A 13,134-nucleotide genomic window follows, 5' to 3' on the forward strand; every position below is an offset into this window, starting at 1 on the left:
TTATCTTCTCTCCATTTAAAAATAATAAAAGAATGTAATGGCATCATTCGTCAACCTTGCTATTCTCAGAGGATCCCAAGCATAATGGAGATAAATGACTGAGGTCTGTTGGAGTTTTCTGTGCCACCCGGTGAAATTTTAAAGGGCAGTTCACAACTCTTATTTTCATCATATTTTTTTCTGTGATTTATAGACTTTTCTGCAGCTGTCATTTATTTTCTTATCCCCGCAGAAACCTCGTATACTGATTGGTCATTTTCTTTTCCCCAATCAATCCTTGCTAAGTTAAGACTAATAAAACTTCTTCTTCCAGCTCATCATGTAATTATTTAGTAAAAATCAATTGCACCATGTCACCCTGGCTTGATGTCATCACTCACCGTAATGATTACATCTATACAGCTTTAAAGTTGCCAAGGGAAAGTTAAACTCTTTATAGCCTATGATTAAAGGAGAAAAATGTTAATAGAAAAGAAGTTAGTTCCAGTGCTGTGGATTGAGAGTTCTTGATGATTTTCAGGGTGCTGGGGTGCAGGATGGATAAATGAAATATAGAAGAGTTTCCTCAGAAGGTTACAATACATTAATGAGCTTGCACATATTAAAGAAACTTTATGATTACACTGCCAATAGACTAAAAGGTTTACAAAGCCGTCAATATATAAGGTTTTTGGTGTTAAGAAGAAAACTATAGCTTTGGTTTTCCCCATTTGCCTTGGGATCAAGACAGGGAATACTTTCCCTATAAATTCTGACTTACAGATGTACTTAAAACACCATGGCTACAACAACAGTTTTAATGTCTGGTCTTTAACCTTCATAAAACCACCAGAATATGGGTTTTCTGGTGGAGCTTTGACACTACAACAGAATCATGGATCTGATGGGGTTGGAAGGGACTTGTAGAGGTCTCCAGTCCAACAATGCTCCTCAAAACGGTGTCAGCTACAGTAGGTTGTCCAGGGCCTTGTCCGCTCCAGTTCTGAGTATCCCCAAGGACAACGACATTACAAATTAATTAGTTCCTTAAGATTGCTGGAAATGTGCGCTTGCAGCCCAGAAACTTAATGGTTAATTTTTACACAAGTTTTTAGACTTTTTCTGTCAGAAACAGACAATAGGACCTTTGAGAGGTGCCTCTTCTTAAAAATCTGTCAGAGGCTGGATGGATGTAGTCAAATCTTTTAACAGAATTTATTGGTGCAGCTGGAACTAAGCTTCCAGGTTTAGGCAACCAGAAGCTGACCAAAAATAGGTGCCTAATTTGGGGTGAGCCAACCATGTTGACTTGATCTTCATTGAGCTGAGACACTCCATCCCTATGGAAACACCTACATTTAGGTGGGTTGATCTCAGTCTTTAGCCCACCTGAGATGTCTATGCTGGTCAGACAAACCTGACCGAAGACCTTGAGAGGTCTTGAAGATCTTGATAGTCTTCAAAGCCCAACAAATGCATTGAGCAGAGATGCCTGGAAGAGACTCCTTCTCCTTTCTCTTCATTTATCTGTTCCTCGCTAACACCTTGTCTAAATTTAGGCATGTGTTAACACTATTAATCTAAACCTACTATGATCCACCAGGTGTTATTGCAATAGTAATAAAAATAATTAGGGCTAATAAAAATAACGGTGTTGTCATTTGCTTCTATCAGCAGATAAACTCATGGGACACTGCTCTCTCAAAACACAGACGAGTATGCTCTTATAAATATGCAAGAGCAAATTGCAGGCAGAGAAAAACAACCATTCACTGAAAATATTGTTGTTTAGAATAGAGTCGGCTTTGACCTCTTGTACCTAATTATACATGAAAACAAAGATTAAAAGCCTACTAATAATCACCATAAACTATGATTAATGAAGCCGTGCTTCAGTGCCTTAGAATTGTAGACCCAAGTACAGTAAATTCACTAGTGGGTTATTTGAGGAAGAAAAGAATATTTGGTACTACTTTGTTTTGACTTTGTTTGTTGTGTTCCTTGTATAAAGATTAGGAACAGTCCATCAATAAAGTCTGCAGAAAAAGGCCTTCTGGGGTTGCTCTTTTCTAATTTGCTAAATACAAATGCAAATCCAGCTGCTGTTATTCATACCACATACCCACGGATATTTGGACTTCACAGATATTTGAAGACAGTCCTAAGCATTGAGAAGTCCAGCTTTTCCTTCAGCAGTTAAAAACCAAAGGCCTGAAGTAAAAGGGATTCTAGAATGTCATGAGTTGGAAGGGACCCACAAGGATCATTGAGTCCAGCTCCTGTCCCTGCACAGGACAATCCCAAAATTCACACCATGATTCTGAGTGTTTGGGTTGAAAGGGACCTTGGAGACCAACCAGTCCAACCTCCTGCCATGGGCAGGGACACCTTCCACCAGCCCAGGTTGCTCAGAGCCCCGTCCAACCTGCCCTTGAACACTTCCAGGGATGGAGCATCCACCACCTCTCTGCGGAACCTGCTCCAGTGCCTCACCAACATCATGGGGAAGAATATCTTCCTTATATCGACTCTAAATCTCCCCTCTTTCAGCTTAAAGCCATCACCCCTTGTCCTATCCCATCCTCTTCCCCTCCTTAATTACAAACACAGCTATGCTATAATTACAAAACAACTCAGAAGAGATCCCAAGGATGACTGTAATAGAATAAACGCATTTTCCAAAGTTGTTTTTAGCAGACACAAAGCAAAGGAATTCCTTCAGGTGAGTGGGGGTTCATGTTTCCCACAGCATGAGTCACCGTGTCATCTTCAATGGCACAAAAGACGGATGTCATGACTTTTCTCGTCTTTGGGGAACCACTTTATTACTGACTGTAGCAAAACTGCAAGATAATTTTCAGAAGTTCTGGAGAACCCATTAACACATCATTGCCACATATGAAATAAATAAGCTAAAAGGAGTTTAAAAGGAAGGAGAAATCAGAGCCCAGAAGGATTTTTGCCCTTGAGCCAGAATTGATTCAGCACCACTCGCTTCATAATGCAAACTATTCAGCCATCTCAGCAACCACTGCTCTGGTTAATAATCCCCTTCATTAAAAAAGATGCAGAGTCAAATCTCAGCTTCTCACTGTGATACGGAAAAACAACATCTCCCAAGCTGGAAATATAGGTCAGAAAAAGTCTATTCTAATTTATATGGATAAAAAAGCATCTAATATGCAAATTAGGTCACGACAGCTAAAATTCCTGGGGACGTAAAGCAGCCTAATAATACATTTATTTTTAATGCATATTTAGTTCTAGAGAAAGGACGAAGAACAGGAACAACATAACATTAAGCATTTCAGTTCACGAAAGGCATGAAGTTGCATTCTCAAAAGGCAATATTGGGTTTTTTCCACTGGCAAAACTCTCTTTGCTACTTTGCAAAAAGTATAGAGCACAGGTATTTATGAGATGATTATGGTCAAGGTCGCACTAAATTGGTTGCTAGTGGGATGGCCAGACATCGGTCAACTGTGTCCCACCACTGAGATTTCATTGGCAAGAGCAGGAATTAGAAGAACCCAAAGGCAACAGAAGACACTGTCTCATCAAACAACTCAGCGCATATTTCTACTGTTGATTATTCAAACCTGCACGAACCAATGTATATTTATCTTTATTGTCTCTCAGCATATCGATTTCCACGGCTTTTTTTAATTTATCAACATAGAGCTATGTTCTATTCCTTTCCTCCAACAGCCTCCTAGCAATGTCTTTACCACAGATTTAATTAGCATCCTTTCCACTATATCGTCCAAGTCATTAATGAAAATATTGAAGTGTATTGGACCAAGAACGGCTCCCTAAGGGGCTGGTAATTCTGTTCTGAATATATTGAATATGTTTGGTGACAATAGATTTTGTATTTCTACTGCTTTTTGTCGCACCTTGTAATAATGCTGAAGCCATCAGGACTCTTAATAACATTTGAAATACAAGACAAAGGTGCTCTGTGCTTTAATCTGAGACGTGCAGATTTCATTCAGATTATAAAGGGAAGAGAGTTACAGGAATGGAAAGTAAGAAAGAAATCAAAAATGGTTATATTTTACATGAGAGAATGTTTTTTTCCCTTTAATCTCTAAATGAAGTTAGAGGCCTGTAGCAGAATGCATAATGCTGGTTTAGGGTCGCTGTAGCGGGTTTTTTATGTGTACAGCTGTTCTTCCACTGGTATAAGTAGACACATCTGCTCATTAGCAATACAATGTCATTTCTAGTGTCTAATTTTAATTATTTGCAGATGATAGATCCCTTATGCAATGCCTAAAAAAAGTACAGTCCTTCCAAACTGGTGAGAAATAAATACACCCTCTGCAACCAAAATGGGTCGGCACAATGAAAAACTGATATTAATCTGGAGAATTCATGTATCAGCACTAAGGGTAAATGCCAAACCGTTTGGAAGGTCACGGGGAGGAGAAACGGCTCGTACGTCTCTTCTTTATCATGGGTACACAAGACATATGGACTAAGAGATGTTCTGAATGAGTCTGGCAGGTGATGAGTTTGTTGTAGGACAGATGGTCCTCAACTGCTGGAAAAATATCAGTTCTGCTTACATTTCCTGTACAAACACAGGCCAGATAAGGAGTTGCTCATGACAGGGAAGAGGAATGAGATTACTTACAAGGAACTTGGGTTCTTTGTATATTAACACTCAAAGAATCAATAAGACTAGAAGGAAATTTCCAGAAGCTCCTGGGCAGTGGTGGCCACAGGTGACTTTGCCCATGGCCCCATTGTTGGAGGGCGGTCAAGGCTGTGGAGTCTTGGCTTCCTCTCGGCTCCTTCCCCAGAAGAAGCAATGAAAAAGGATGGAGTTTCTGTACAAAAGGGTCTTAGCCCAGAGAATTGTAGTTGTCGCAAGTTATTTCTTGTGGGCTGGGAGGGATTAGTTACTCTTGACAAACATGGGGAGCAGAATTACCAAAACAAGCGCCCGTGTTGGATTGTATTTAAGAGAGATAAGAGCTAACGGAGGCAAGGGGGTGTTTTAAAGAGAAATGAATATTTGTTTTATATCTTCTGCTTGCCTTCTGTACAGCCATTGAAAGCAACAAGGAGCCCTTCTTTCAAGTTCCCTTGGACTGGGCTAAAATCTCCCGACAACAATACACGAGGTCAGGAGAATTGTTATCCCATTTGCGCTATGACCAACAGATTTCTCTGGTATCAGATTGATTTTTCCAAAGGTTTGGAGAAATAGTTCCTGACACCCCACAAAGAGCGGCCAGACTTTCTGACGAGATAAAATACGACGTTTTCCTCCCTGAACACAAGCACAGTTGCGTTGTGCAATTGGCTCACACACTCCGGGGTGGTGCCGATGCCAAGAAGGGTGGTCCCAGTAGCAGTTGTGCTTCTGGCAATTTAAGTCCTGGCTGAAAATTACATTTCACTTCAATTCATGCAGGGTTCATTTTCAGCTTGATCAGAGGAGTTTGCGATTGCCAGTGCCAACACAAAGGAAGAGGTTGTATCCTGTAGATAGGTCAGGGATAGAGAAGAAAATTGCCCTTTTTCCCAACAGTTAAGTCAAAGATCAGCTCATAGAAATCATGAAACTACAGGTTGAGGCACAAACCAGACAAACTGATGGTCTGAAAGTCCATCTAGACACAGCCCTGCAGACAGACAGCATGGAGGCGCCAGCAGAACCATTGCCAGGATGCAATTTTAAGGACACGGTTGGGCTTATATCTTGAAAATCTAGTGCAAAAATTAGGCAATAAAGAACCTGCCCTATGCTTCTGTGAATTTCAGACAAGTCAGATTAAGTATGATGTGAATAGCCATAAGTTTCTTCTGCATTATTTTCAGCATATCCCATTCATTCTGCTTTTTTGTATCAATGACAAAGCAGCAGCGACCTCAAGCACTTATAGAGCTATATGGAGCAATCCTCTTATAGACCAGATCGCTCCTAGGAGAGAAGGAATGCTGATCTGTGCATGAGAGGCTGAACAGAGATGACAACCATATGTCACTTGGCAGAAGTCAGGGGGCTGTTTGTTCCTTTTTCAATATCCCAAATGTAATGAATTATAAAACAGAGCCTAAATTAATAGTCAAGGAGGACTTTAGCAGGGCCCCACACTTAGGAGATGCTCCTCTGGGAGAATCTCTTTCAACTCATAGACTGTTTGACTTGATCAAAGGTTCTTGCTTTTCAATAGACTTCTGTATAATACCCAAATTCAAGAGCTTTGTGAGACAAGAGACTCCCAGAGAAAATTCGGATCCAGTGAGATGTCTGGGTAGGAACAACCCCAGGTTCCAGCATAAGTTGGGGAATCACCTATTAGAGAGCAGTGTACGGGAAAGGGACCTGGGGGTCCTGGGGACAGCAGGGTGACCATGAGCCAGCACTGGGCCCTTGTGGCCAGGAAGGCCAATGGTACCTGGGGTGGGTTAGAAGGGGGTGGTCAGTAGGTCAGAGAGGTTCTCCTGCCCCTCTGCTCTGCCCTGGGGAGACCACAGCTGGAATCTTGTGTCCAGTTGTGGCCCCTCAGTTCCAGAAGGACAGGGAACTGCTGCAGAGAGTCCAGCGCAGCCACCAAGATGCTGAAGGGAGTGGAGCATCTCCCGTGTGAGGAAAGGCTGAGGGAGCTGGGGCTCCGGAGCTGGAGAAGAGGAGACTGAGGGGTGACCTCATTAATGTTTACAGATATATAAAGGGTGAGTGTCAGGAGGATGGAGCCAGGCTCTTCTGGGTGACAACCAATGATAGGACATGGGTACAAACTGGAACACAGGAGATTCCACTGAAAGAGGAGAAGAAACTTTCTTCTCGGTGAGGGTGTCAGAGCCTGGCCCAGGCTGCCCAGGGAGGTTGTGGAGTCTCCTTCTCTGCAGACATTCAAACCCGCCTGGACACCTTCCTGTGGAACCTCAGCTGGGTGTTCCTGCTCCATGGGGGGATTGCACTGGATGAGCTTTCCAGGTCCCTTCCAACCCCTCACATTCTGGGATTCTGTGATGTCGGTCTCATCTCGAAGGCAGGAGGTCCAGCAGTCTGGAAAGCAGGAACTTCTGAATATTAACAACCTCATATTAAAATGAATGATAGCACTGCCAGTCTGTACTCTTCAGCAACTTGGTGCCATCTAGATGGATATCTGAAAGGTCTTTAACTGCAACCGAAGTTTAGTGCTATTAGAGCAATTAGACAAGTCAATGGGGAGTAGGAGGGCTTAAATGGTGTTAAACCAGCTTCTGGAGAAAAGATAAGACAATGCCACAGATAGAGCTTTTATACTTTCAAGTGAGCACTATGCTCAAGTAGTCTAGCATTTGCTGGCTATATAGGACAATGGATTCATCCAAAGAGTGTGCTGAATTTCATTAATAAGAAATCTTCCTAATTCACCTGCTTAGTGCAAAACTTCTCTTTGACAGACTTGGTCCTGCATTCTGGCTACATAAGACTTCCTGTGTGCACACAGCTGAGCCTCAAAAAAGGAGAAAAATACCATAGGTCAGAGAGGTAACTCCCACTTTCACTACCTTTACATAAAACCACATTTCCCACAGCAAGCTAAAAGCGAGGACTAGATACAAATCTGGGCAAAGCAACAATGCTACCTTAAAGATGATCTGCTAACTGCTCAAACTTGAAAGGGTATATAAGCACACCATCCCTTTTTTACAAAAGAAATAAAACTGAAATTGGGAAATCAGGTTTTCCTCAAATCAAGAAATGGGGCAGAGATGTGACGAGCTCTGCAAAGTTCTTGAACAGAGATTAGTATTAAGCAACCATTAAAATACAAAGGTAAAGCAACCTCTCCAAGTCTGGGGTATGCAGATTCGTCAAAGAAGGCCGTTGTCTGTGGAAAAAGTGATGCTTTCACTTTTGGCCGATTATTACAGAAGAACCGTTTGGAAAGTCTAATAAGCCGAGCTTAGATAGAGGCTTAGGTGTATTTACACTGCAGTACTGCATAGAAGAGAGAGACAGTTGTGAAGGACTTGGGTACCTGCAGAGCACAGCGTCATGTGGATCGGAGCTCACAGCCCAGAAGGAATTCAGCCACTTTAGCGTGGCTCGGAGCCCAGGCTAATTAGGTGATGTTTCCCCAGTTGCCAGAAATCAAAGAGTGAATCATACATCTGCCAGCATCCAACCTTCAGCTGAAAGCACAGACTGCAATTATTTCCAACCTCAGTTACGTGAGAATGCAAGGTGAATACAGACATAATGTCACTGGGGTTTAAAGGCAGAAGGAATCAGAAATTCATCTGATCTGACCTGTTTATCACAACCACTACGCTTCATCCGTTGTGTTCAGCATCTGAGCTTCTGTCAGCCCAAAGCACTGGAGACCCTTGGAGACTGACTGATGGTACCTGTGCCACAGGCAGAGCCCAACGTGGCCAAAGCCAAGACTACAGACGTGGTAGATGACTGATGAGGTGGTAGCTGCCCAAATTATTTCAGCCGAAATCCATTCCTCATACTGCTCTGGAAGGTGAAGAATCCCATAGTCCTGGCCATTAGTTCCCAGCTCTGGCAATCGGGATGAATCCCAAAAAGACACACACAGCAATTATCTAGAAATTGGGTTCTCTGCTCTGTCAAAACAACCAGCACATTACAAAGCAGCCAGATGCTGGTGATGGCCAATCTTGGACAATCCAAAGAACAAAAAACATCTAAAACCAAATGCTGGTAGGACAGGGAGAAAACCTCCATCCTGACCATTACATGCAAACCACAAAGGCCATGAGCATGAGTTGAAGATGGTCATTGTCTTAATGCAGACCATGAGTTGAAGATGGCCATTGTCTTAATGCAGAGCATGAGTTGAAGATGGCCACTGTCTTAATGCAGAGCATGACTTGAAGATGGCCATTGTCTTAATGCAGAGCATGAGTTGAAGATGGTCATTGTCTTAATGCAGAGCATGAGATGAAGATGGTCATCGTCTTAATACAGAGCATGAGTTGAAGATGGCCATTGTCTTAATACAGAGCATGAGTTGAAGATGGTCATTGTCTTAATGCAGAGCATGAGATGAAGATGGTCATCGTCTTAATACAGAGCATGAGTTGAAGATGGCCATTGTCTTAATAGAGAGCATGAGTTGAAGATGGCCATTGTCTTAATACAGAGCATGAGTTGAAGATGGTCATTGTCTTAATGCAGAGCATGAGATGAAGATGGTCATTGTCTTAATGCAGAGCTACAAGTATTTAAAAGATGGTGCAGACAATTTTATCTGAACACAATTATAAATTAGCATAGAAAAGGGAGACTCCTAAATCAATGAATCCCAGTCTAGTCCACCACACTTGACACACAGATGCCGAATTTATTCTCATGGCTTGAATCAAGCATCTCTTTTAAAATGGTAAATCAACTCATCTTAAAGACTCAAACAGACAGTGATGGAACAACTCCAATGTTTAATTACACTAAGAGCTGTGAAACTATTTTATTTCAAGGTGGAACTTTTCAAGCTTCATCTTCCAGCTACTTGAACTTGTTATGGCTTAACCAGGGATTGGGTTGTCAACCTCACTATGAAGTATCTGCTCTTCACATAAAGATTATTTGATAATATATCTGTTCAACTAGTTGAATGTGTTTATTCACAGCACCAGGCCAGTTTTCTAGGCTCTATATCCTTTTTCTGTCCCTCCTTCAATCTGTATAATTCCTCGTATGTCAGTCAACACAGGAACTGCACTAAATGTTCTGAGATTCTACTGAGACTTCAGCTTTCACACCCTGACTAAGGCTTCACCTTTTTGTCTTTGCATTGTGCTCTGGGCTCAAATTTATCCACAAGAAGCTCTGGATCACTCTCAACGTTCCCATTTCCCAGGATGGCATCACATTTTGAAGGTATCATCTGCATTTTTTCCTCACAGATGTAGTAACAAGAAGCATAATTATGATAGCTGTTAGAATATTGAAATGAGTTACTGCGTGTAATATTTCTGGGAAATGGTAGAAAGGATGATGTTTATTGAAACTATATAAACATGCGGAATGTTTTCACAACACAGTTTCCCATTTATGTTTGCACAGATGTGTCTCGTGTCATCACGATGCCTCTTCCAAGAAGGATAAATTAAATCGAAAGGTTTGAATGAGGTGAAGAGCTGGAATGCTCTGCTGGTGCCTTTCCACACCATCTCTTACCTCTTTTTGTTCCCTTTTCCTAATCGTAAAAGACATTAACTGAAACTATTGAAAAATATTAAAAACAAATGAAGGATTAAGGTCCTTGGCACGAATAAAATGACCAGCTCTGAAAATACAAAAAAATACGTTTAAATTTAAGAGACAAAAGATAACATGACACAAAAAATTGTCATAATCAAAGCTAAAAAAGAAATAACAATTTCTATTGTCTACTGTGCCGCTCTGTGGGAATTTTCCCAGCACAAACAGCTGTAAAGGAGGAGGGCTGCTCTGAGCATCTGTACCCTCATGCTCTCTTTTCCTCTCTTCCTCTGTCAATAAATGTCTGCAATCATATTCTTGAGCGCCAGTGTGATTTCAAGGTTCATCTCTTCCATGCAGCTCAAACACTAATTATCCCAGCTGTAATTAGTAAGATAATTAAATACTGGCTCACTCATCACTCTACCTTGTGTCGGGTCATGATTCTCCCAGAAGACCTTGAGCAGCTTCTCAAAGCTGATGTTTTCTGGCTGATAAACCACTCGTACAACCTCCGCGTGGCCAGTTTTACCTTCAAAGGCAAAATAAAATCAGATGTCGTTAGTGAGAATTAGCTCTAGCACACATCTATTTTTTATCTATTGAGATTCAAAGCATGATCCTTTGATTTACTTTTTTCTGAAGGCATTCTGATTTATATTTAATTTATTTTATATTTAATCCTTTTTTATATAATATTTTATATACAAGCTAACTATAAGATGTCACCTAGTTTGGACAAGGCCATCATGAAATAAACTATCCAGAGAAGCAATAAGTTAAGACAGGGATGTTATTACAGTAGTTTGTCAGCTTTCAGGAGAAAAAATGAATAGTTCTTCAAAATTTGTAACTGACAACTAGTAAATATGTTAAATATTCTAAACACAACATTAATATATCAAAAACTATACATCTAAGTTTTCTCAACAGTATAAAACTGGGCTTTGTTTCCACGAGGTAGGGTATAGATGAAATAATTGATGATAAAACCTAATTTCAAGGGTGTTTACACAAGATCAAACAAATAATATCAAACTATTTCAGGTCATCCAAACCAGTGATGCCAATGGGCCTCAAAAAGTGCCAAAGGGAGCCTGGACTGGACTTCATGGCAGCAGATGGAGTTCAAGGAAGATTAGCAGGGGTCAGAGCACATTAAAACTTATTTCCATTTTTCAGGTACATTATGGGCATTATTTTTTCATTCCTTACGTGTTTTATCAGTTACAATATTATTGAAAGACCCAGCTTCACAAAATGTGAAGGATCTGGCTGCATAATTGTCTTCAATTGTAACTAATAATCACAGAATCGCAGAATGTCAGGGGTTGGAAGGGACCTGGAAAGCTCATCCAGTGCAATCCCCCCATGGAGCAGGAACACCCAGCTGAGGTTCCACAGGAAGGTGTCCAGGCGGGTTTGAATGTCTGCAGAGAAGGAGCCTCCACAACCTCCCTGGGCAGCCTGGGCCAGGCTCTGACACCCTCACCCCCAACAAGTTTCTTCTCAAATTTAAGTGGAACCTCCTGTGTTCCAGTTTGAACCCACTGCCCCTTGTCCTATCATTGGTTGTCACCAAGAAGAGCCTGGCTCCATCCTCCTGACACTCCCCCTTTCCATACTGATCCCCATGAATGAGTCCCCCCTCAGTCTCCTCTTCTCCAGCTCCAGAGCCCCAGCTCCCTCAGCCTTTCCTCACACGGGAGATGCTCCACTCCCTTCAGCATCTTGGTGGCTGCGCTGGACTCTCTGCAGCAGTTCCCTGTCCTTCTGGAACTGAGGGGCCACAACTGGACACAAGATTCCAGGTGTGGTCTCCCCAGGGCAGAGCAGAGGGGCAGGAGAACCTCTCTGACCTACTGACCACCCCCTTCTAACCCACCCCAGGTACCATTGGCCTTCCTGGCCACAAGGGCCCAGTGCTGGCTCATGGTCACCCTGCTGTCCCCAGGACCCCCAGGTCCCTTTCCCCTACACTGCTCTCTAATAGGTCATTCCCTAACTTATACTGGAACCTGGCGTTGTTCCTAACCAGATGTAAGACTCCACACTTAATCAGACTGATGAGTGCTCAGACATTTCAATCAAAGTCCATTGTAGTCAGTGCTACACAAGCACATATCAAGAATTTATAAATGCAGGCATTCTTGTTGTCATAATATATATATATCCACGAATGGGGAAAAAACATAACCCGCTCTTCAGTTAAATCGTAATAATGAATAACTAAACACATGTAAACTGGGCAGCCAGCTCTGCCTTGTGGTGGGGACATAATAAGCTCCTTCATCACACTATGCAAGGTTTTTATTTCATTTATACCACCGTAAACTTGGGATTTACTCAATTGACTTGACCAGAATTGTTGAATTTCATGCAGTGTAAGAACCAGCTGAACCTGGCCCAGTGGTTCTGAATTAGCTGGCACCAAACAAGACGAATACAATAAAAGTCAGTCTATGAGTAACTGAGGAGTTCGGCAGCAACACCAACTCAATAGTAGCAGAAATGTTAATTAAAAGTAGAAAGAAATAAAAAGGATGTTAGGATATATTAAAGCATGGCAGCATTATAACAGTTAATGTGGCACTTGAAATGAAGAAAACCTAAATGAGGCACAGAGGGGCAGGCAAGCTAGGAAAAGAGATTTAAAAGACTGGGCTTAAATTTAGTCTAGAATGCAGAGGAGTGAAAGGGGACACATCTGGGATAGCAGTAATGACAATTTTGATTAAATCAAATCAGTTCTTATCTAGTATGCTTCACAATATAACAACGATACCCTCGCTGAGATTAAAAGGCAAAAAATGTCCAAGTTTGATGTAATCTGGAACTAAAGCCATGTGATCCTGGCCAGGCAAACGATGGCCCAGTTCACTTCGCCTACTGAAGTCCATGGAAGCCACTCATTAGCTGAAGTCAAATTGTGATGGTAGGTTGGCAGAAAGGGATCCTACATTTAGCAG

The 13,134-nt window shown here is 41.8% G+C and overlaps 1 protein-coding gene across 4 annotated transcripts in view; it reads right to left on the bottom strand.

Annotated features, from left to right (window-relative positions):
• MSRA (methionine sulfoxide reductase A) overlaps nt 1–13,134 on the bottom strand; it is a 291,902-nt gene that overhangs the window by 114,014 nt on the left and 164,754 nt on the right. For all 4 annotated transcript variants that reach the window (XM_065835518.2, XM_065835520.2, XM_071807150.1 and 1 more), the window contains exon 4: nt 10,593–10,697. In XM_065835518.2, the coding sequence (XP_065691590.2) occupies nt 10,593–10,697 (105 nt within the window). The remainder of the gene's footprint in view (nt 1–10,592; nt 10,698–13,134) is intronic.

This window comes from Patagioenas fasciata, chromosome 3, assembly GCF_037038585.1.
Source record: "Patagioenas fasciata isolate bPatFas1 chromosome 3, bPatFas1.hap1, whole genome shotgun sequence".
Taxonomy (NCBI): domain Eukaryota; kingdom Metazoa; phylum Chordata; class Aves; order Columbiformes; family Columbidae; genus Patagioenas; species Patagioenas fasciata.